At 37.8% G+C, this 25,489-nt stretch overlaps 2 protein-coding genes across 7 annotated transcripts in view; one reads left to right on the top strand and one right to left on the bottom strand.

The window, feature by feature from the left end:
* Window positions 1-1,916, top strand: part of cenpu (centromere protein U) — a 55,481-nt gene extending 53,565 nt beyond the window's left edge. For all 3 annotated transcript variants that reach the window (XM_072595177.1, XM_072595159.1, XM_072595168.1), the window contains exon 13: window positions 1,458-1,916. In XM_072595177.1, the coding sequence (XP_072451278.1) occupies window positions 1,458-1,607 (150 nt within the window). In that variant the 3' untranslated portion in view covers window positions 1,608-1,916. The remainder of the gene's footprint in view (window positions 1-1,457) is intronic.
* On the bottom strand, window positions 1,417-25,426 carry primpol (primase and polymerase (DNA-directed)). Of its 4 annotated transcripts, XM_072595137.1 has the most exons (14): window positions 25,285-25,424; window positions 25,048-25,076; window positions 23,271-23,453; window positions 17,996-18,102; window positions 15,626-15,764; window positions 13,197-13,344; window positions 12,070-12,357; window positions 11,206-11,368; window positions 10,190-10,287; window positions 4,487-4,570; window positions 4,269-4,377; window positions 3,588-3,670; window positions 3,439-3,485; window positions 1,417-2,648 (listed from the first exon to the last, which is right to left on the bottom strand). In XM_072595137.1, the coding sequence occupies exons 3-14, from the start codon at window positions 23,448-23,450 to the stop codon at window positions 2,316-2,318; spliced, it is 1,779 nt and encodes a 592-aa protein (XP_072451238.1). In that variant the 5' UTR covers window positions 23,451-23,453; window positions 25,048-25,076; window positions 25,285-25,424; the 3' UTR covers window positions 1,417-2,315. The 4 variants fall into 4 exon arrangements, with proteins under 4 accessions (XP_072451238.1, XP_072451222.1, XP_072451232.1 ...); XM_072595121.1 differs by having other exon boundaries at window positions 25,048-25,426; XM_072595131.1 differs by lacking the exon at window positions 25,048-25,076 and having other exon boundaries at window positions 25,285-25,423.
* Window positions 25,427-25,489: the final 63 nt, after the last annotated feature.

Here is a 25,489-nt window from a genome sequence, read left to right as displayed (position 1 = left end):
TACCAGGATGTTGCCTAGTATGGGAGGAAGATCGTATGAGGAAAGGCTGAGGCACTTGGGGCTGTTTTCATTGGAGAAAAGAAGGATTAGGGGTGACTTGATAGAGGTGTACAAGATGATTAGGGGTTTAGATAGGGTTGACCATGAGAACCTTTTTCCACGTATGGAGTCAGCTATTACGAGGGGGCATAGCTTTAAATTAAAGGATGGTAGGTATAGGACAGATGTTAGGGGTAGATTCTTTACTCAGCGAGTCGTGAGTTCATGGAATGCCCTGCCAGTAGCAGTGGTGGACTCTCCCTCTTTAAGGGCATTTAAACGGGCATTGGATAGGCATATGGAGGATAGTGGGCTAGTGTAGGTTAGGTGGGCTTGGATCGGCACAACATCGAGGGCCAAAGGGCCTGTACTGCGCTGTATTTTTCTATGTTCCTCTTCTGTAATGTGGATTGATTTCAGGACATCGATGTTTATTTCCCCTGAGTTCTCTTGCTTCCATTTTTTTTCTGCACAGTAAAAACTGATATGAAATTTTTGTTTAGTATCTGTCTAACCTCTGTGGTTCCACACAAAGATCAATTAGGTCAACTATGCCCACACAACTAGTTTAAAGGCTCCCGAATATCACTAACAGATCTTCCTGCCAGGATATGAGTGAAACTCCTCTCTTTTGAATAGGTCTTTTCTGCCTCAGAAAAAGTTGCAATGATCCAAAAATTGGATTCTTTACCCACTGCACCATCTCCTTGGTCACTGATTTATCTGCCCTGTCCATGTTTGTGTCATCTGCAAATCTGGAGATATTACATTGAGTTCCCTCATCTAAATCATTAACATATTAGCATATTGTTAATAACTGGATCCTTGTACCTATCACTGGTACCCTACTAGTCAATGCCTGCCATTCAGAAAAAAAATCTATTTATTCCAACTCTTTGCTTCTGTCTGCTAATTTTCCATCCACCTTGATACACTATTCCCTCAATTTCTTATACTCTCTCTATCTCCATGACACTTTAAGCTGTTGATTTAAAAGAAAATAATCAACCTGTACTGTATGCATACTCAAAGACTGAGCTTCCTTGGCCATCAAGTCCTGGGTTTGGACTTGACTCTAGAGTTCTGGCTCAGGTTGGTATGCTACTTGGTGTTGCAAGATTTGTGCTTGTTGAGTTTGATAGATGAGTAGTCTGATCGTTAAGAGGAGAAAGGTTGAGAGAAGTAGTAGCAAGGAGACAGGTCAAATTGATTTTTTTTTACTGACTTATGTTCATATTTTCTTTCTTCAACTGAGCCAACTTGGTAATCTACAATGCTTCTAATATGTCTTGCTCACAAAGAGACAGAAATTTCCCCCATTTTTCACTACTTTTGGATATTCAAAATTTCAAAAGAATGACAGTTATTTGGATAATATTATTTTGCAATTGGTTTTAATTTTATTTTCTAATTTACAGTATAACACTTCCAGCTTTCCTGCTTTGTTGCTAGAAGCACGTGGAATTCTGGGAGCAGAAAAGCAGCTGCAGATAATAAATGCAAAGTTACAGCAATCACTGGAGAAGCAGCAAAACAGTTCGACAAGTATGCAACCTGGGGTCCAGTAAAGAGCTCATCTTCCATAAAGCAGTGTTAATTGGCCAATTTTGGTACATGTTCTTGAGGCTGCTGGATTGACTGTTCGCAGAAGATAAATGAAAAGCAGGTGGAGTGTTTGTGCCAGCAAGGAAGCCCCTCTAATTTGCTAGTCATTTTAAATTATGGTGGAAGATTTGATTAAGAGTCTGGTAGAGGTATAGGCTTTCTAATTCCTATCTGCTACTGATGTAGAAACCACAAAATGTACCCATTATTTATCAGTATGCATGACCTTTACTGATGCGGTTTGTATAAATAAAGCAAAACTTTGTAGTTTATCTTCAAGGTGTTTTTAATGTTAAAATATAGATGAAAACTTTCAGTATTACAAATTTGTTTGAAGAGTCAAATTTAATAGAAGACAAAGTAAAACTGTATGCATTTATCTATCAAAATAAAGGTTCTATATACTTAAGGTATTTCTGATAGCAAAATGTTTTACAAATATACTGATTTTTACACTTATGTGGATGTCATAAAATGTCAAATATTATTTTCTTACATTGCCTAATGGAGGAAACAAAAGTCCTGAATGCTATAAATAGAAGAACAGAAGAGCTATAAGATTTCCTGAGAATTCACTCGGAAATTCCTGAAAACAGATTCTGACCAATTTGAAACAAAAAAGGGGTTTATCAAAACCTTTCACTGTGGAGACCAGTACATATTTGCAGCATCTATTTTGTACCTATGCTTGCAAATGCCTCCAGTTCCTTCACAGCTGCCAGTAAGTCATTGTCGGACAGTATTTCAGGCTCCTTATTACTCAACTCTGACTGTATGTTAAGATTAAGATTGAATTCAGAGTCTTCAACAGCTTCTAATAACATTGCATCATCATCAATGTTATCAATAAAAGCTGCATCCAGATTTTCCATAAGGACAGAACATTGTGTTCCAGATTGTACCCAAATGTTACCAAGATGCACGTTAGTGTCTGTTGGAGGTACATTACTTTGACTTGCTTCAATGTTCCCATCTTCATCCATGGTAAAAACAAATTCATTATCCTGAAAGAAAGATTCCATTTCAAACAAATTTGCTGTTGGTTAGTAATAAGTAATTTTCAGATGATATTAAAGGAAATATATGGATAAGTTGATATCCCTGCAATAATTAACAAACATTTGGTGAGAACATACATTTTATATAAGGGGAACCAGCTGAAATGTTCATTCAGTGAAAATATATTGGTTTGAGCTTAATGTTACATCTGTAGAAGATATAAAAGAGCAAAGGACAGCACAAATGGGTGCTGGTCAGCACACAAGGAATGAATCAAGTGGGTGGGAAATTGATGCTGCATCCACTTGTGCTTAATCATCTAGAGTTGAGAACACTCTGCTTTTATTAACTACTCTCACTACCTATCAGTGTTACCTTCAAAAATCTGTTCATTCATACACCCAGGTCTTTCAGTCCTAATCTCCCTTTAGGATTTTATATTTTGTTTCAATGTTCTTCCAACCAAAGTGCTTCCCTCACACTTTTCATCATCTGCCATTTATATGCCTTGCTAATGTCCTTTTCTTATTGACCTACTTTCAGATATTCTTCAACATATTCCGAAAGTGAAAACAGGAAAACTAGTCCATCTTGTTTATATACATAATTAGCATGTTAATAGGGACAGAAGTCATTAGGTCTTCAATACAATAAAATAAAATGCTTCATTTGTTAAATTGCAGCTTGCCAAGCTTACTTCACTGGAAATGACTATTATTACAAGCTCAAATGATTTATTTTCAGCTTCTACATCACTATTTTGATACTGATCTAAACATTTGTTTCATAACATACCATATCAATGAGGAAATCCAAACAGCATTCCTGGGGTAATGGGTGATCTTGAATTTAAAAGGAATTTAGCATAAGTTAGTCTACAGAAGACTACTACTGCATTATCTAATGAAACTTCAAATATTCAATAGAATAAAATTAGTTCTCACTTTCAGATTTGAACTTCTGAGTTCGGCAAACAGGATCATAACATTTCTGGTACCAGATTCCCCTCTTCAAGTCAACGACAATCCTACAAAATAAAAATAATACAACAATATGATTTCCTGTATTGTATCCCTCAGTAGAAAAAAAAATTGCTGCCAGCCATTAATAAATTGCAGAACTCAATCATGCACTATATTTTTCTGCAAGAAATAAATAGCATTTTTAAAATATGTATTTATGATAATCAAATTTCACACAAGTATAGCAGTGAATGCTGAAGTCTGTATATTTGAGAGAAAGTTGATTGCAACATAAGGCATGGAGTTGAAGTCAGATTCACTGTGAATATATTTTATGACAGGTGGTTTGTAGAGTTATACTATAGGAGAATGCAATCTTTTCAAACCTTATCTTAGTAACCGACTGACATTATGCTTTGACTTTAACTAGCTCTACCAGCTTTCAGAATATTTTTAAAAGTAGTACAATTATCTGTACTAATTGTAAGGGATTATTTAAGCATGTGTGAGAGTTGTTGTTTAAGGTCAATGTCACTTCATCAATTCTGAAGGTCACTGACCAGAAACATTAACCTTTCTATCCAGATGCTGCATGTTCCGAGTGCCCCAATGATTGCAGAGAAGCCTGCTTAGATCATTTAACAATTTGTGAACTGTACTTACATTATATGGTTGCGTTTATGAGCTCTTCCAATGTTGTCACACCAGTGGTTTTTGCTGATATCATACACAATCAGTTCTTCAGAAGAGAAATAATTCCATCGACGCAAGACTAAAGAAATAAATTATATTAAAGCTATTTTGAAATCAGTGTTACGTGAAATTAATAGCTCTGCTTTCCTAATGAATTGGGATTTAAGGCTGAAGGGATTGAAACTTACCACCTTGTATTCCTCCTTTGTTTACTTGACAAGTAATAAAACTGTCAATCTCTGGGTATGGTGAACAATGGTAACCAAACATATCTGTAAGACAATTCAGCCTTGATAAATATACATTATCATCATTCTTGCTACTTTGATTTTTTAAAAATAGAGACAGATGGGTTTCAATTTGTTCTGAGAAGAATTCTTTTCTAAAAAGTCAGAAAATCACAGCATGGTGACTCAGTGGTTAGCACTGCTGCCTCAGCGCCAGGGACCCAGGTTCAATTCCTGCCTTGGGTGACTGTGTGTGTGGAGTTTGCATATTCTCCCAGTGTCTGCATGGGTTTCCTCTGGGTGCTCTGGCTTAATAATAACCAGGAAACCATTGTTGTAAAACACTTCAGGTTCATCAATGTCTGCAATCTTTACTTAGTTTAGCCTACGTGTGACCCTAGACCCACAGCAATGTTGTTGAATCTTAACTTCCCAAAGAAATGAAAATAGCAAGCTGTTGGGTGCTTCAAAACCACTAAATGGGCTCAAGGAAATAACTGACAATCCACCTGGCATCAGTCTAGGTCAATGGAAACAACAAGGGAAAATTCAACCTGAAAGTGTTCTTCATTAACATCTGGAGGTCAGGGCTAAAATTGGGAAGATCTCTCTCAGACTGGTCAAGCAACAGCCTGTCATTATCTGTAAGATATAATTTATTGAGTATGACAATGTTCCAGACACCATCATCATCCCTGGGTATGCCCTGACACATATATAGGACCAGTCCAACAAAGATCAGCACAGTAATATACAGTTGGCAAGGGGTTGCCCTTAGTATCATCAAAATAGCTTCTAGACTCTTAAGTCTCATGGTATCAGGTCAAACATGGACAAGAAAATACCCTCCACCTTATGGTCCTCTCCTCAACTGATGGATCATTACTCCTCCATGTTGTAAATTATTTGGAGGAAGTCTGGAGGGTAACAAGAGCATAGACTATACACTAGACGGGGTCTTCAATGTCCATCACCAAGAGTGGCTCAATATCATCTGTACTGACCGAGCTGGTCAGATCCTAAACAATGTAACTGCTAGACAGGGTCTGCAGCAAGTGTTGAGGGAACCAACAGGAGAGAAAACATATATTTAACCTCATCCTCAGTAATCAGTCTGCCACAGATCCAGCTGTGACTGACCACTATTCAGTCATGTCAAGAAGTTGTCCTTTCTTCAGACTAAGGATACCCTCAGTGTGGCACTGAAAGTTGCCCTCACCATACCAGACCAAGGGCAACTCTCTCATTAGAGTGAAGACTTGTGGTGATTTAACCAGAGGGTCAACATCTCTCAGGCAAGGGGCAAGGTTGGGAATGAGTGTCCTTCATAGTAACTTTGGCTTGTGCTGGATGCAAAGCAGGCATCTAGCTACCAAAGTTAACTGAGCCTTCCCTAAAAGTGTGGCGCTACTACAAGGGGAGATTTCTAATGACTAAATATTGGGCATTCATGAACTGTATTCAACCATAATCTGTAACATCATGGCCCAGCAAATCCATCACTCCATCATTATCATTAAGCTCATTGATCAACCCTGGTTCAATGAAAAGTGCAGGACCAGCACCAAGCAAACCTAGAAGTATCAATGATTTGGAGCTGCGGGTGTTGGACTGTGGTGTACAAAGTTAAAAATCACACAACACCAGGTTATAGTCCAAAGGTTTGTTTGGAAGCACCAGCTTTCGGAGCACTGCTCCTTCATCAGATAGTTGTGGAGTATAAGATCGTAAGACAGAATTTATAGCAAACTGTAAAGTATCAACCGGACAAACTTACACCATGGAACTACTTGTCAACCTGATGAAGCTACAAAACAGAACTACTTGCATGCCAAACAGTATAGCGGGCAAAGCAATCCAACAACTACTGGATAAGATCTGCAGTTCTGCCACACCCAGCCATGAATAGTGGTGGACAGTTGAAAAACTCATAAGAGAAGGAGGCTGCACAAATATTTGCATCCTCAATGGTGGGGCTGCCCATCACATCATTGCAAATGAGAAGGAAATTTGTTTTCAGGCACAAGTGCCAAGTAGATCATGCATTTTTGGTTCATTGGCTGGGCCAGCATTTATTGCCGATCCCCAATATCTCTTGATCTGACTGGTTTGTTAGGGCCATTTCAGAGGACAGTTAAGAGTCAACATCACATTGTTGTGAGTCACAGGTCACATGTAAGCCAAACCAGGCAAGGACAATAGGTTTTATTCCCTAAAGGGCATTAATGAATTAGCTTTGACACAAACAGAAATTGAACTCAGACTTGAAACATTAACTCTGCTTTCTTCCCACAGCTGCTGTCATACCTTCTGAGTTTTGTTTCAGATCTCCTGCATCTACAGTTCTTTATACAAATGAGTTTTTAAAACAATTGAATTACACGATTGCCATTTGAGCTTTTAATTCCATGCTGAATTCAAATTTCACCATCTGCCATAGTTCAACTCAATCCCACATCCCTAGAACATTAGCCTGGGATTCTGTATTAGTCCAATGACATTACCATTAAGTCACTACTTCCCTCAATGCCATTTTTCAGCCAATTCATGAAATGCACTCCACCTGATATTCAGAAATAGCTGGAGAGACCAAATGCTGCAAATGCTACAGATACAGACAATATTCTGGTAATAATACCAAACACTCATACTCTAATATGTGGGCGGCACGGTGGTTAGCACTGCTGCCTCACAGCGCCAGAGACCCGGGTTCAATTCCCACCTCAGGCGATTGACTGTGTGGAGTTTGCACATTCTACCTGTGTCTGTGTGAGTTTCCTCCGGGTGCTCCGGTTTCCTCCTACTGTCCAAAAATGTGCAGGTCAGGTGAATTGGCCATGCTAAGTTGCCCGTAGTGTTCGTTCGGTGTAGGGGAATGGGTCTGGGTGGGTGCACTTCGGCAGGTTGGTGTGGACTTGTTGTGCCGAAGGGCTTGTTTCCACACTGCAAGTAATCTAATCTAATCTAATACTTGCTGTGTCCACAACCAAGCTGATCAAGTACAGCCACAACACTGGCATCTACGCGACAATGTGGAAATTGTACAGGTATATCCTGTATGTTCTAAGTAAGACAAATCGGCCTCAGTCAACAGCCTCATCAGTTTACTCTCAATCATCCATAAAGTGTCATCAACAGTGCTCTCAATGCCATAAATGCTTAGCATTAACCCCTTCACTAATGTTCTGTTTGGGTTCCACCAAGTCCAGTCAGCTTCTGATTACATTACAGCCTTGGTTCAAGCATGGACAAGAGTTGAATTCCAGAGGTGAGGTGAGAATGACAGTCCTTGAAATCAAGGCCTCAACTGACCAAGTGTGGCATTAAGAAGCCGTGGCATAACTGGAATCAATGAGAATCAGGAGGAAAACTCTCCACTGTTTGAAATCATACCAAACATAAAGAAAGATGGTTATATTTACTGGAGGTCAGTCATTTTATCAACACAGCTCTGCAAGCATTCCTTGGAGGTAGTGTTCTAGGCCCAAACATCTTCAACTGCTTCAGCAATGACCATCATCTGTTATCAGATCTGAAGTGAGGATGCTCAGTGATGATTGCACCGTGATCGGTAGCATTCACACCTACTCAGATATGATGCAGTACATGCCCATATGCAGAAAGAACTGCTCTTAATTCACTAATTGTACAATTGCCTTGCTCCTCTTTACATGCTACTTCACAATTTGTCATGCAAATTGACCTTTTTCATCTCTAATATCTCATTTTAGGTAAACCTAGTGCTGTTCCTGGTGCATTCTTCATTCAACCAAGGTTGATCCTTTGATTGTAATAGTCCAAAGGGGAAAAATACCTGACTATAGTGATACAACTGAGTTGCTTACTTAGCCATTTTAGAGGGCAAGTAGGAATTAACCTGCTGTGGGTCTGAAATCATTTCTAGGTCAGACTGGGTAAGCTTGTCAGATTTTGTCCACTGCAGGTAAACCATGAGCAAAGCACACAGGTTTTTATGTCAATCCAATAACTTCAAAACCATTATTAATGGAACCATTTTATTCAACTTTTATTAAACGTGAATTTTGCCAGCAACTAGGCTAGGATATGAAGTTGTGTCTTGCGACTCAGTCCAGACCTCTGGATTACATTACTGATATACTACTGTTTCATCATTAGTCACAGGAGAAAATAGCTATTTGATTCTCTCTTTTTCTTTTTAATTCCATGTATCCTATTTTATATCTTTCAAATTGCCTCACTGATTTAACCTACTCTAGATGTTAACTTTTCAGTAAATGAGCAGAATTGTGTTTTCAAATCTGTTATTTCCTCTTCCAGGTCTCACTTAAGGGGTTGGAATAAGACTAGGTTTTAGTCAAAGGCATAGTCTGTAAAATTTAATGTGACCACATCTATGGTACTTATTTGTACATCCACACTTATTTGAAATGTTAGAGATGGATGTACTGGTCAGTGGTTCAGATGCCAACAGCTAGATGAATGAAAGGGTATGTATCTACAACTGAATGCTCTACACTTAACTTTGAAATTAACACAAACAGATAGCAAAAATCCTATTTGGATCTTATTAAAAGAAATAAGAAACTGTTTTCTATTAGTGATTGACAGAATCGGCTTCTCGGTGGGAGACAGATGGTGGTGGTAGAGTGTTGTTCATTGAAGTGGAGGCCTATGCAGGGATTGGTGTTGGGTCCACTTTTGTTTGTCTTTTATATAAACTATTTATTGAGAATTTAAGAGGCATGGTTAGTAAGTTTGCAGACTCCAAAATTGGTGGAGTCAACAGTGAAGATTATCTTAGATGACAAAGGTATCTTGATGAATTGGGCCAATAGGCTGAGGAGTGGCAGATGGAGCTTAATTTCGATAAATGCAAAGTATTGCATTTTGGTAAAACAAACAAAGCCAGGACTTGTACAATTAATGGTAGGGCCCTGAGTAGTGTTGTCTAACAGAGAAACCTAGGGGTATAGGTCAATAGTTCTTTGAAAGTTGCATCACAGATAGACAGGATGGTGAAGAAGGCATTTAGCACACTAGCCTTCATTGCTCAGACCACTGAATATAGAAGTGGAGATGTCATGTTGCCGTTGTACAGGATATCGGTGAGGCCAAGTGTGGAAAAATGTTTACAGTTCTGGTTTCCATGTTATAGGAAAGATATACTTAAATTTACCAGGATATTGCCAGGACTGGATGGTTTGAGTTATAATATGAGGCTGGATAGGCTGTGATTTTTTTCACTGGAGTGTAGGAGGTTGAGGAGTCACCTTATAGAGTTTATAAAATCACGAAGGGCATAAAGTGAATAGCAAAGGTGGGTGAGTTCAAAACTAGGGCACATGTTTTCAAGGTGAGAGGGGAAAGATTTAGAAAGGGCCTGAGGGTCAACTTTTCACACAGCAGATGGTTTTTATGTAGAATGAACTGCCAGAGGAAGTAGTAGACGCAGGTACAGTTACATTTAAAAAGCATTTGGATAGGTAAATGAATAGGAAATGTTTAGAGAGATTTGGGCCAAATCCAAGCAATTGGGACTAGTTTAGTTTGGGAAACTTGGTCGGTATGGACTGACGGGTCTACTTCCATGCTGTATGACTCCATGACTCGACCCCTGTGCTAATAACTATAACAAAAACAGCTTTATAAGTAACCAAAACAGATTATGAAAAAACAAAATACCTGATGCAGAAAGATGTGGGTCATTTTGCATGTGCCATCCTTTGGTTTCCTCTGTATCGGAGCTATTACAAGTCAGAACTGTCATGCCATCACAAAATCTGAAATTTTCATCGTAATTTCATTGTAGAAGTTTGCAAATGATGTTTATTTTAATTGTATTAACATATGACATTCTTTCTGACAATTACCATCTAGTATGCATCGAATTTCTACAAGTCAATTTAAAATATTCAACTTTATTGGCTGGTCTGGATCACATGTAAACTAATGTCATTGAATGCAATTTACTATACTCTTTGAATATTATTTGTTTTCTCTTTATTATTGCAATTCATTATAGAAATTAAGGTGCAATAAAAGCAGCAAATTTGTATAATCAGGCATACAACTTGTTCAAACATGATAGCCCATGATATGGATGAAAAGATTGATCAAACTATCAATTTCTTGATTGATCTGAACAAAACTATTCTCAGAAGATAATCCAAAAATTTGATTAGTGTATGGTGCAACAATATAAGTTTGAAGAATACAATGTAAACTTTCTTGAGAAAGTAGAAAAAGAAGTCTGAAAATGGATTTTTATTAGTATACATTACTTTCATTAAAGTTTCATATACTAACATACTCTTCTGGAACTAGCAAATTTTCATTTACGTAAGACTTCATCAGATCTCCCTGAACTTCTCATACAACAATTAGTTTTGAACATTAGTTAAGCAAGTTGAACAGCCACAATGTGCATATGCAATACTCACATTGAAAAAAGTTGAATAATAGTGGTTGAGTGAAAAAGATTTGCAAGAACCCTGGGAGAACTTTAATTCTTATCAAGAAATTAAAATCTAACTGAAGAGGAAAACAATGACAACAACTAAGCATTAGATTAAAATTTCAAATCATTTTGTGTGACCCAATTTTAGATTTACATAAGGCAGTGGGATAGCACTGCATATTGCAACAGAGATTTCTCCCCCTACTTCTCAAAAGATTACTGGACATTACAGATGGTTTACCTGACATTGCTGACCAAAGAGCTGAGAAAAAATAGCTCCTCCGTAGAAACATTCTTTCCAGGTTTTGGAACAAACTGGTTGTCTTCAGCAACTTCAAAACAAGTATTCTTTCCCAGTTTGGATGATTTATACAATCGGAAGTTTCTGTTCTTTGTGTACACACCTTTTTAAAAGAAGAAAAAAAATCAAAGCAAAGCACAAGTCTTATTGTATATTAAACATTACAACTAATGAAAGGAACTATGAAGTAGAATTTAAATTTGGGCAAATAGTTCCTTGCATTACATAAAGTGCAACTGTGGTTAGCAATCACAGAAAGATAAATTATTAATATACATGATTTTCTCCAAAACTACTTTGTCAGCATTTTCGACTTGTAACTCAGATTCCCAATAGCTGCGGAACTGAAGAAGGATTATATTATAAACAAAATATCAACTCTGTTTTTCTCTTGACACAGATGCTGTCAGAACTGCTAGGTTTCTCCAGCATTTTGTGTCTGACTCAGAAAAGCTAGGCTGTTACTAACCTCGTGTAACTCCTAAGGATCTATTAAAATGACTCTCCAATTTACCATCAATCTGATTGCGACTCCTCAGAAAAAAACTGTCCACTGTTTTATCAAAATCTAAACATTAAAATTAAGAAATACAAAACCACATTTTTTTGTGTGTAATAGCTTATGGAATTATTAAAATGTATTCTCCCATTATTTCTTGGTGCTGCTCAACCACCCACATCCTGTACTGCACTGGCTAACTGAGACTAGCTAACTAATTGAGTTATTCCTGGACATGTCCAAGAGGGGTCAGTTATTACTTGATTATTGACTGCTTATATAGATCGAAATTAAAATGCATTTACCTAAATCCACAAAGAGTTGGTCTTTTCCATGTATATCTTTGACAATTAGAAATGACAGATCCGGGTCCATATTGCTTTCATCCAACTTTTCCCACAATGCAGACTTAATCCTTTTTGAGGGGGGATTTTCACAACTACTGACACTAGAATTCTTTCTAGAGACTTGAGTGACTGGAATAAATGTGTAAGTTGACAGCAAGGCACTGCCACCATCATCTTGGTCAGTTTTCCCACATCTTTTTTCCAAATGTCTAATCACAGGCTGCAAAATTGTTCTTATAAAATTTCCTAAAATAAAATGCAAATCGCATAGTTAAATGGTATGGTTATGTAATCACAGGCACAATAATTTGTTGCATACAATTACTTTAATTTCTTGCTTAATAATGCCCATGTTGGATAATAGCTAAATGGGAAGAAGGGGGAAGGGCAGTACGAACTCCAAGCCGCACACTATCCAGACTTGAAACTATGTCACTATTTCAAATCTTGGAACTCCCTTCTGAACAGCACTGTGGGTACGTGTACAACACTGTCAGCTCCAGTGCCCAAGCAGACAGCTGTCCACCAACTTCTAAAGAGCAATTCGGGCTTGGGCAATGTTGGCCTAGCTAGCAATATACGAATTCCCTAAATAAATAATACTAAAAAAAATTGAAACCAAATAGTGAATGTGAAAAATCAAAAATAAATGAGTAAAAAGCCTCTGGCTCATCTGCAGCTGTCTTTCAGCAAACCCCAGATTGATGAAAGGAAATCAACAGCAGATTCAGTTCTGAATAAATTTAAAATGTGCAAAATTTATAAGATATGCTACTTAAATTAAGCCTTTCCCCTTTTGGTCAAAACCACTTAAGACTGAATAAATGTTTTCACTCACTCCAAAGATGGTGCAGATTTTAATAAATAATTTTCCAATCTCACAATTACTCATCCTGATCCTTTGCCTTTAGCCATTGTAACTGAACAAACATCCCAATATGCTGCAGATAGGCTAACATTACAAGGAGTCTGCATAAAGCATTAGCTCTCGCTGTCCGCATCCATTGATAGTGGGCTGTTTTGCTTTCGTTGCAATATGAGGACACCAAACCTAGTTTTGAGAAACTCGATCATAGAAGACTTACCAACATGCACATTATTCTTAAAGACTGCATTAGGAAGATGAAATATTAGGTGTCGACTAAATTTTTGATGCGTACTGGAGTCCAAGTTCAAAACATCTTTCACTGAACAATTTATCTTGTGTATTTCTTCCAATTTTTGACAAAGATACTGAATAAAAGGAAGCAAAGTTTTATTGTTAGTACTTAATCAGATAAAGACATCACACAACCACACAAAGTCCTTTTACAAAGAAGAAAATTCTGTACTTAAATATGTACACCATATCATTTTTACTGTACCATCACTTTACAGAACACACAATTTTAAGTCTTGGTACAGAATGTTCTCGCAAAAATCAAGTTCAAGTAAACTGTATTTACTAAAGAAGCATTTAGAATATTAGAATGTTTTCATTTGTTGGGGCCGAATTCCATACTAACCAGTAGTACTCAATTACCTAAATCAATTTTTTAAAAAATGTTAGCAAGTCACTAAACTATGAGGATATTATTGGTCCAATCTAACACCTGTGCATATTTTCCAGCAGCGGTCATCATTTAGTAATCAAAAGCAGGAAACTTGGCTAATCTTCATCCCACTAGCCTCGGGACACTAAAACTAATTGCAGTTTCACTTCCCCTGCTGGCTGAGATCTGTTAACCCATATTTAACTTGAAACTTTACTTTTGTGGCTAAGCAATTCGCAAAAACCACAAAGTTAGTACATTGTTGTTTCATTTGTATACTTCAAAAGTTTTATAAAAATCCATTATCTGGTTGACCTTTATACACCAATAACGTAGGAGCGAATATTGAAACTGGGGACAAGAACTGAAATGGGAGGACTGGAGAGTTGGAAAATGAGCCAACAACATGCAATGGATTGCTTAACATATGATGAATGTTTGAGGACTCTGGGACTGTACTCTATGGAATATAAAAGGCTGAGGGGGAATCTAATTGAAACTTTCAGAATACTGATTGACCTGGACAGAGTGGACACTGGGAAGATGTTTCCATTGGCAGGGGAGACGAGGACCTGTGGGCAGTCTTAGAGTCAAGGGAAGACCTTTTAGAATGGAGGCAAGGAGAAACTTCTTTAGCCAAAGTGGTGAATCTGCAGAATTCATTGCCACAGAAGGCTATGGTAGTCAGATCACTGAGAATATTGAAAACAAAGATAGATAAGCTCTTGATCGCTAATGGGATCAAAGTTTACAGGGAGAAAGCAGGAAAATGAGGTTGAAAAGCCTATCAGCCATGATTGAATAGCAGAGCAGACTTGATGGGCCAAATGGCCTAATTTCTGCTTCTATGTCTTACAGTCTTCTGGCCTGGAAGATAAAAACCTGGAATCAGCCCAGAAACAAAATAATGCTGCAATTAGGGAAGTGTACAATTGTTTTAGACATTGAACTAAGATGGTCTGAATGGTTTTACTCATTTATAATTATAATTAGATTTATTGTCACATATACTCAAGTACAGGAGTACAGTGAGAAGTGTAAAGGTTGTCAGACCCAGCGCCATCCTATGCATAAAGGAATGTAGGTACAAAATTATGCCAGAATGTAGAGACTTGATCTGAATACAAGTTATCAGGTTCCACAAGAACACAGATGACAGCAAATTCCATGTTTCCTCTACCTCAGCATTGTCAGATTGTTTGCTTGAGATCCAGTCCTGGATGAGTTAAGCACAACCCTCTGCGTGAAGCATTTCTGTCTGAAATCCTGTACCCTTGACATCAATTATATTTCTTTGGTACTTTCATGTCAAACCAGATTGTTTCCAACATTGGAATTTTATTTAATGTTGTTCTAAGCCACCAAGCCCATTTTCTCTTCATCACAAAGACTGCATTCCTCAACTCTGCTCACCACCACCTTCTCGAGGGCAATTCTGAACAGTGCATAAATCTTGGCTTTGCCAGTGGTGCCCACATCTACGAAAGAATTTTTAAATATCATCCACCTCTCCATCACAGACCATATGCTGCCAAAATTATTTTTAGCTTGTTCATCAGCCTTTGTTACCTCAGGAACCAATGCAATGCTCTTCTAGTATGCCACACATTTTCCAGCATTCACAATCTTTAGCTCATCCAAAGCTTCACTGCTCATAACAAGTAACCTGCACCATCTTTCATTGATTCATTCCCTGTGCTCAATGACTTGCATTCACTCCCAATTCCCCAATGCCTCAAGTGTTAAATGCTTTTTTTGAAAATCCACCCCTTTGACCAAGAATCTTTCTTTACTTTGACATAGATTACTATTTGATTACATCTTTGTGACCTAGCCTGGGATTATTTTTACATTAAAGTCACTGTATATATGCAGGATGTTTTTTTAATCTAATGAAACTGACCTAAAATAAACAAATAAAATACTTCAATGAGAAAAAACCCAAGATAAGACACTAAAGCTAAACAAATATAGATCAGCACCTGAATTAACTTTGACACCATTTGCTTCCCATCACATTCTGGATTTGCTTGTTTAATGAATTCCAAGTCAAAATACAAATGGCACACAGATCCTTCTGGAATTACTTCATAGCAATGCATTAATGACTTTCGATATTTCCTGAAAAACAGTGATGAAATACTGAAAAGATAGGAGGTGTAGGTTCACTTGTACCTGAAAATTTGAACTTATGTCATGTTAATGGCTTTTGAAATAGAGGGTTACAAGCTTTCTAAAATTCAATTAAAAATTTAAATATCAGACTGTACAATAAGCCATTTCAACACTAAAAGCATCTTTGTAAAACTTTATTCAGCAGAAAGAGGTTAAATAGAACCCGGGTGATATCAGTAATTCTGCCACCCCGAGCAAGTTCAATTGTGCACATTTAGGAAGCAGCTTAAAGTTTGCCCTTTTAAACCCTAAAGGTTTGGACATAACTATACTTTACAAAAAGAATTAGAAACTATTCCACTCAAAAATTCCATTATAATTAAGTGCATAATGCGTAAAAGGGTTTCTGTTTGGGTGCAATTGGCATCCAAAAATGCAAAAGTTGAAAATTTTGAAAAACAATATTTCTAAAGTTCAAACTCATTTGCGAATCACCAAATGCAAAACTGTCATGAGCCACTGTGTTTTGGCAATATTTCAAAATTTAGTACCTTTTAGTTTTGTTTTGAATTTTTTTCTGGGCAAGAGTATATTGAAGAATTACATTGGTAAAATGTAACCAATAAAGCTGAAAAAGCTAGTTTCACACAAAAATAAGCATTTTTAATCAATGGTCATCAATGCATTTATAAGTAGTTGACATTACATCACTCATTAGGACCTTAAATAATTGGTTCATCGTACAGAATGTGAGTATTGCTGAACAAAAAACACAAAACATCTTGTCGAAACTTTTAGTCTTGTACTCTTTAAGTTTCAATAATTTGCAAGTTGATAACCAAAGTTTATATTGTATGCGAGGAAAGTGCTGATTGGTTGGCAAGTGGATTCTGGTTCATAGAGGTATTGAAGGATGCATCAGTTAATGACAATTGACAAATAACTGTCAGAATTGAAATTCATGTACCACAATACACATTTGTGTGAAAGGCAATAAGTACTTTCGGTTTGATAGCAGCATTCTGTTAGTGGCAAAGACCTTTGGGTTGTTACTGTAAAGTAGCAGAATTAAGCTTCAGTGCCACTGTGATACCTGGTGTATAGGCAACACTTCTGTAAGATTGGTTGATAATATTATATATCACTTTGGCAACAAACTAGATACTGACCATATTGAATAGCCCACCCTTGCAAATCTTGCGACACATTGCCAAGCATTGGCTGTATTTTGGTCTTTATACAACTTTTATACGATAATCCTGAATGTGCAAAGAATTACAGTGAAATCAATTCATGGATTTCGGCTGGGCTCACAGATTAGAATAAGAAGAAAGCTACATTTATTAATATACATACTCTTTGCAAAAAACAGCACGCAATGCATTCATCTGTTTGAAGTTAACACAATAGGTGACAGCCATTTGTTTATTCATTTCTTAGGGCAATGCCGTGACCAAACTGAGTCATCCTATCTAGTTTAAAATCTTAAGAAAGCCTGACAGTTAACTGTCAATCATCTTTAACAGCCAAAATCACAGTGGCAATGCCTCTATCAATCATGGATCAATACCATCCACTTATACAGTTTACAGTTTGGGTTTTTGCTCCGAAATTGGTATTCTTGAGAAGCGTTCTGATGGGTGCAAGGCAAAAGACTTTGACAAAATGTCTATTTTCTACCAATATTCAAAGAGGACTTTACAAAACTATTTTCTAGCTAGATTAGATTAGTTTATTGGTAATATATAAAACAAAACTTAAAACCATTCAAAATGCAAACATTTTTTCACTCTTGCACCTAAAACACCCAGCTTATGGTTTTATAAATTTCTCGAGGGCCTGCAGTTAGCACACATTCTATTGATGATTAATTCACTGATGGCAGGTTTGAAGCTGGGGCCCAATTCTAGTTTCTTTTTAAAATAAACACAGCATAGGTTTGCAGAAACTCGAGTTGCTCTACATAGAATGCGTGCTTAAAATTCCAAAACATTTTAAACACCAATCATGCAGATTTCTGCACCTGCCCTACAATAAAATCACTGGGGGTGAGGGTGGATGGGAAAGTGGCAGGAAGGGCACCCGCAGAACTTTGCTGGTTTCCCCCACCTGCAAACCCACCTGTGGAGCAGCAGTCACACTTACAGGCCCCTTAGGCAAAGTTTAAAATTCCCCTAACACTGAAATTCCACATGAAACAACTTTATTAGGATTATTAGCATTATATACTCACTTACTGATAATAAAACCACAGCTCAGTGTATGTTGTGACAAGGTAAATTCGTTGACCATGTCCAGTCTCCTTCTTCTCATTTTCATTCTCCAAACCAAATACATGAACATCCTTTAAAATAAAAGTTCAAAGTAAACAGAATTTAGGCACACATTTCTATTTTGCCTGATGTTTACTAAAATATTTCAATGGTATTATGTTTTGGTTGCTATACGGTTCTGTTCGGTAGCTGGACTATTTGTGTGGAGCCATATGGTCTGTTTGGCACTTCTCATGTACTTTCCTGTCCGGATACTGAGGGGAATGATTGGATCCTGGTGTGTGTGTGTGTGTGTTGTTTGTGTGTGTGTGTTGTGTGTGTTGTGTTGTGTGTGTGTTGTGTGTGTGTGCGTCAGTGTGTGTGTTGTGTGTGTTGTGTTGTGTGTGTGTTGTGTGTGTGTGCGTCAGTGTGTGTGTTGTGTGTGTGTTGTGTCTGTGCGCGTCGGTGTGTGTGTTGTGTGTGTGTGCGCGTCGGTGTGTGCGCGTCGGTGTGTGTGCGTCGGTGTGTGTGCGTGTCGGGAGAGACTGACAGTGGTAGAGATGGCCAAAGTGGGTCTCCATAGAATTCTGCAGCATCGGACAGAGTGCCAGTTCCCTAGCTCCGTCCTGTTCTGGCCCACAGGAGCTGAGATTATAGCTTGCCACCTGCAAATGGAAGATAACCAAAAAAAACTGTTTAAGGACCTTTAAGCACTATTGTCAGAGGCTGACTACATTCTCCCATGTTACGTCTAAGGAATAGTACAGCAATCTGGAGGCAGCTTCCTGGTGACCTCCCACTTTCAACAGGCTTAGTGGCCATTCCTTTATGCCGGACTCTACAATTACAATCCACTTTTAATGTGGTTCACATCCCTCTTCCCCCACCACTGTATTGGGCCAGCTGCTGGGACCATTTTTAAAAAATAGTAGGTCAAAATAGTTAAGAGAGTTGGAATTTCCACCTTGGAATAAGCTCTCACTCAGTTACCTGAGAAGTCACCCTGCTGTTCACTCTAATCTGGGGTGTCTCCCATTGGCTCTGGTTTCAGAGCTTGCCCTGTGTCCTTGATTGATTGGCATGGCTACCCTCTGGTGTCTAACTGGCTAATTTGGGGAAAAAAAATCACAGATGAGCGAGAGTTTCTGATACATCTGATGCCCATATAGGCTTGACAGTGAGGTCCTAAAGCCATTAGGAAAAATCCTGACCAGAGTTTCTATCAATGAAATGGGATACACGCAACCTCTCAAGGTACCATCATTACCATTCTTCACAAGTAACCACACAATACAAAAGATTTACTAACTGATGTTTCATCCCCATTACCAAGTATGAACATGCATCCTTTGGTCGACCGGCTGCTGTTCTTAAAGCTGAAAGTGTGATGATGGGAGAAGAAGTTGGGTAAAGAGGGTTGTTATTACGTGGTGACAGTCCCTGTCAATTTAAATGCCTAGTGTCACTGCATCCCTCAATGTGACTGTTTTTAAAGGAAAACTTAATTTCAAATAATTTTTACTGACCTGTTTTAGGTAATTTTTCACATAGTATTTTACTTGTACATTGGCTAAAATGATTATTCTCTGCCAAAGATGTTCTTTGATCCAAATAACTTTATTTTTATTCTGCTCTTGACATCTGATTAAAACCTTCTGATACAAATTTCAGAGCAGAGTATTATAAACCAAGGAGTTCTCTTACAAATACCCAAATATATCAGAAGAATAAGAATCTATCCAGCACTCTGGAAAACTGTTGTGTTTGTAGCATAACAATGGCAATTAGAACTTCCAATTCCAATGAGTTGTGTCTTTCAAATAGACACAAACTAGATCAATGTCTACAAATTAATTTTCATGAGTGCATTCTACTAAAGATGCAACTTTCTACTAAGCCACTGAAGTAGAGAAAAACCATTAATAATGAGGAAGTTATGGCTTAGGTGTTATTTCCAGAGCTGATTTGGCAGCAAAAAATCAACAAAGTAATCCTAAAGGGACCACTTCAACAAACAAGAGCTAAAGACAGAAACAAACGCACATAACAAAAATTGCACTTGAGGATGTCACCAAACACCAAACAGCTCATGAAGTACTTTCAAAATATAAACACTTCACAAATACAAGAACCAATTTGCTCACAGGAAGCTCCCCTGAGCAGCAAGGAGAAAAGTAACATGATAATTGGCATTTAATGATATTGGTAGAGGGATGAATATTCACCATGAAAGCAGACCTTCAATTCTCTTGGTTGAAAAGTGGCACAGGTCGTTCTGCACACATATAAGATGGCAGACAGAATCACAGTTTAGCGTTTCCTTTGAAAAGCAACAGAGCCTCCTTGAGTGTTGCACTGAACTTTCACCCTGGACGACATGCTCAGGTTTATAGACTGTGATTTGAAAGAAAATCCACTGACTCAATGGCACGAATGTTATTACTGTGCCAGAATGATGCAAACACATGTCACTGAAAATGGCAAAGTGAGTAGCTTAATGGAAAGTGTGGCAGGTTGCAAACTGACACTCTCTGTGAAAGTGACATCTGATTAAAATGCTTAATGTCTGTCTGAACTGTGCACTTCCCAGAGATTGCAATTTTCATCAAAGGCAGGTAAGTTTGTAAAGCCCATGTCAGTCAGTTTGTGGACTTCAGAGGAGTTGAGGTCAGTGTGGGCTCAATGGGCTGAATGGCCTGCTTCCACATTGACAGGATTCTATGATTCTAAGTGTAATCAGGGACAACATTAAAGTAAAAGTAAAAGCATACAATGTGGTGAAGATCAGTGAGAAGCTAGAAGATTGGGAAGACTTTAAAACTCAGCAGAGGTCAATTAAAACAAGCAGTAAATTAGAAGATGAAATGAAGGTAAGCTAGATATATATGAAAGAGGCAACGTGGACATTGGACTGCTGGAAAATGAGGTTGGAGAACTAGTAATGGGGAACAAAGAAATAGTGGGGAAACTGAATAGGTGCATTACACCAGTCTTCAAAATAGGTGACAATCAAGAGAGTTGGGGGCAGACTGAGTTTACTGGCCATCACTAACAAGAAGGTGCTGGAGAAACTGAAAGGTCTGAAGGCAGATAAATCACACAGACGAGATGGACCAGAAAAACAGGGTTTTGAAGCAGACAGCTGCGGAGATTGTGGAAGCACTGGTGGTGATCTTTCAGGAATTGCCTAGAGTCAGGAAGGGTCCCAGAGGACTGGAAAATGGTGAATGTAACACTTCTGTTTAAGAAGGGAGGGATGCAGAAGTCAGGAACTAATAGACCGGTTAACAACAACCAATGTCAGGCCAAGAGTCCATTATTAAAGATGAGTGTGTAAGTATCTTGGAAGTGCACAGCAAAATAAAGCTGAGTCAGCATGACTTCATCAAGGAGAGGTCATGCCTGACAAATCTGATCCAATTTGTTGAGGAGGTAACGAGCAAGTTACATAAATCTATTTGGATTTCCTGAAAGCCTTTGATAAGGTGCCATACAGGAGGCTGCTAAATAAGATAAGAGCCCATGGTGTTTTGAGCAAGATATTTACATGAATAGAAGACAAGCTGACTGGCACAAGGCAGAGAGTAGGAATAAAGGGGTCTTTTTCAGGAATGGCAGCTGTGACTAGTGGAGTTCTGCAGGGGTCAGGGTTAGGACCACAACTGTTCTTATTATATATGAATGATCTGGACAAAGGAATTGCTGGCCAATCTTTGAGTGTTTCCAAGACAGACAATTTGGGCTCTTGATTAGCAAGGGGATCAAAGGTTACAGGGAAAAGGCAGGAGAAAGAGACTGAGAAACTTATTAGCCAAGATCAAACAGCACAGCAGACTTGATGGGCTAAATGGTCTCACTCTGCTCTTATGGATAGCTCCAGGAGCTACGTTTTTGACAGTTTTAAGATATTCTAACAGGAGCTGCTTTCAGTCTGGAGATTAAATTAATGATTTAATTTAATTTCTTGAGCTTTTCAAAGACTTCCCAATTTTATTCCATGAATCATGAGTACGATCCAGAGTGGATTGAGTACATTGGTATGGAGATTTATGGAGAGGCAGAGGTCTCATGGAGGTAGCAAGGGTATTAAGGAGCATGAAGTGGTTTGGGAGCCCAAAAGGTTTGTATAAAAACTGGACTGATGTCCAAGTGAATGGGTGCAGGCTTCTCATCTCACAGTCTCAGCATCTATTTACTTCTGTTCCTATTTCAGGCTCATTCTGCAAGCAGCAGTGTCAAACTCCAGCTCACCCTCAATTCCCCAGGATGAAAAGACCTGGTTCATGTGCTTTAATTAAGACCCCAGTAATGCAATGTCAGGAAATGGTCTAATTCATGATTCCTAAGCTAATAAGGAAAATCCATTTCAAAGTAATCATTTTTAAGAATGGAACAGGCCCACAGACACTTTTCAACAGACATAATGCAACTACACAACACTTAAGCTATTTCTAACCATATGAATTTCTGATACTAAAGGAGCTATGACACTGCAACGCGAAATCTGTTTGGGATTGGTATGAATTCACCAAGACCTCCTCATATTTAAAATATTTGCCTATAATGAATACGTTGAGTGGATTGTTCTTTAGTTTCCTTTGCTTTCCTCATAGCATATTCTGGAAAGAGTTTCTTGAGCAGTTGAACAAAGGACAAAATCTCTGATCTTGCTCAGAGATCAGAAAGATATTCTATAAACCAGGCATTATGCATAATCTGAGGGTAATAGTGAAATGAAAGTTATCTGACTTTTATCACTTCTGTTTACTATGTGATAAAAAGAGCACTGGATTTAATAGACAGTTCATAAATTGATATCTACAAGAAAATGGTAATATTTGTACCGTGGTACAACAGTACAAATTACTGTACTTTCTTCTTTATTGCGACAATCAATGGAGGATTGCAACACTTTAGGGTTGGATTAGGCAATCAGTTGGTGGGTAATGGAGTCTAACGTTTGTACAGTTCTAAATGGCTGAAAAAAATCAAAAGCTTCAGGGAAGTACGTGAAATGGGAATAAGTATAAATTGAATCAATGTACAAATTTCGATGTTTGATTGAAAAAAAAATCAAACATTCACACAGATTCATTCCTTTTAGTTTTTTTAAATACAGATCTAACAAACAGGGTTATGGTTTCTAGAAACTTCAGTCATTCATAGAATACTTATTTCCTTCCTAGGAATCTAAATATTATTCACTGTGCAATGAATCTCAATTCACATTTCTAAAATACAATAATATATTTTACTTTACCTCCTTACAACTCTTGGCAAAATTGAAAGCTTGATGCTGACGATGAAACAACTTCCAAACTGATGATGGTTGCCATGGTTTTGAAAGTTTTGGTTTGTAAGTTTGGCTGATGGGGTTTTTCTGATAATTGTTTGCCAAAGTTTCAATATCCTTGATCCTTTGCTTCCAGTTCTTCTTCATATTCTGGAGAACGGTAAAACAACAAGTTGAAGCTCTCTTAAGATCACAACATAAATCAGGTTCAGGAAAGCCAACATTTCTTAATTTCATATCTAATTTTCCATAATTTGTCAAAAGACATATACAGGTATAATAATGACTTAAACACACTTGCCGCAAATATACAACCATTTGGTTATAAAATGTGTCTTTCTTCCCTTCCTAATACATTAATTCCTAAACAATAGTTCCTAATATTTAAAATGTTTGTCTACAATGAATACTTTGAGTGGATTGTTCTTTAGTTTCCTTTGTTTTTCTCACAACATATTCTGCAAATACATGCTAGAATGAGAGAAATATCAAAAATATCCATGAGAAAATTAGAAGGAGAAAAAAAAGTAATATTGATGTGAATTGAACTCAAAATTAAGTGATGGGAAGCAATGAGTTAACCACTTAACTGTATTACTTGTTCTCTCCCCACCAAAAACATATGCAGCAGGTAAATGTTAATGGGGGGAGGGGGGAGGAGTGTTGGTAAAGGTGGTAGTGTAAAGCTAAATGTAAAAATGGCTGATCTAGTAATTCAGAACCTCAGGCTAATGTTCTGGAGTATTGGTTTGAATCCACAAAACAGATGGTGAAATTTTATTTTAAAATAAAGAATTCAGGAATAAAATAACAACCACGTAACCACTATCAATTGTAAAAACCTATCTGGTTTGTAAATGGTCTTTAGGGATGAGCTATCGTCATCAGGTCTGGCCTATATGCAACTCTCGACCTACAGCAATACGTCTGACTTTTAACTGGCCTTAACTGGCTAAGGATGGCACAATGAATATTGGCCTAGCCACCGATCTTACATCTTATCAACAAAAGTTTTAAAAAGCTATTTGTTTCCCATGATGTGAACATGCTGGTGTTAGACTGAGGTGGACAAAATTATTTCAGCTGATGACAGAGCAGTACAACAAATGGTTGTGATTTCAAATAAATCTGTTGGACTATGACCTGGTATTATGTGATTTCTGAATTTGTTTCTCAATTCACAAATGTTGCCAGATTTGCTAAGTTCCTCCAATACTTTGTTTTCATTTGTGAATGAAACGTGGAATGCCAGATGATCAGGGAATAAAGCTGAGAGAGGTAGCAGATCATATGGCATAGTGAGATGACAAGAATGTACATCTTCCACATCATAAGGAAGTCTCAGGTCATTTCACTCAGTTAATTAATTTTGAAGTCATGTCACTATTATTGGGACATCTGTCAATTTGCAGACAAGACACCCAAATTTGTTCTGAAATAAATAATCTGTTTTGGAAGACAGATTAATTTCAGATCAGACATTAATTCATAAATGCAATTTACAAACAATGGATCCACAATTTGTGGATTCCCCTTTCAGATGACATAAACCTCTCATCGCATTTCTATTATTATCTTTTAAAACAATTTATCCTTTCTAGATATCTTTTCTAGATTTTACCTTTAACTAGAACATGGAGCTAAGCCATATTGAGAGGAAAGATTCACAGACCACAGATATTTAGTTAACAAATAAGGTCATTTAGGATGGACAACGTGTGACAACTTTGTCAATGATACCAACCTTCGCTGAATGAAGATATTATACACGGTCTAAAACAGTAATAAAATATAGGATGAGCACAAACATGGTGTACGTTTTCAGGATGAATAATCCAAGAGCGAGACTGGTTTCAAACGAATGGAGTCAAGCAGACGAAAGCAAACACCAGTGCAAATTGAAAAGTGGGACTGGGAGGATGACTAGTTCTGCATTAAAGTAAAACGACAAATATAAGTCGACAGGGTCTGAGATACTCACTTAGGTCCTCCAGTTAAACAGTACATTACAAACTGAGCGCGAAACCGGATGACAAATAAGAAAAGCGCTGGATGTTGTAATTTGGAGAGGGAAGACAAGGCGGACCCTGAATCCAGGAATGGGGGAGGGGGGGAGGAAAGAGCAGCCAGCCGCTTCAGCACTGCGCCTGCGGGAGGGGGCGGAGCCTGAAGTAGCGGTGATCTTC

The sequence above is a fragment of the Chiloscyllium punctatum genome, chromosome 2 (assembly GCF_047496795.1).
Source record: "Chiloscyllium punctatum isolate Juve2018m chromosome 2, sChiPun1.3, whole genome shotgun sequence".
Lineage (NCBI taxonomy): Eukaryota > Metazoa > Chordata > Chondrichthyes > Orectolobiformes > Hemiscylliidae > Chiloscyllium > Chiloscyllium punctatum.
This window is presented reverse-complemented; position numbering and strand designations above follow the sequence as displayed.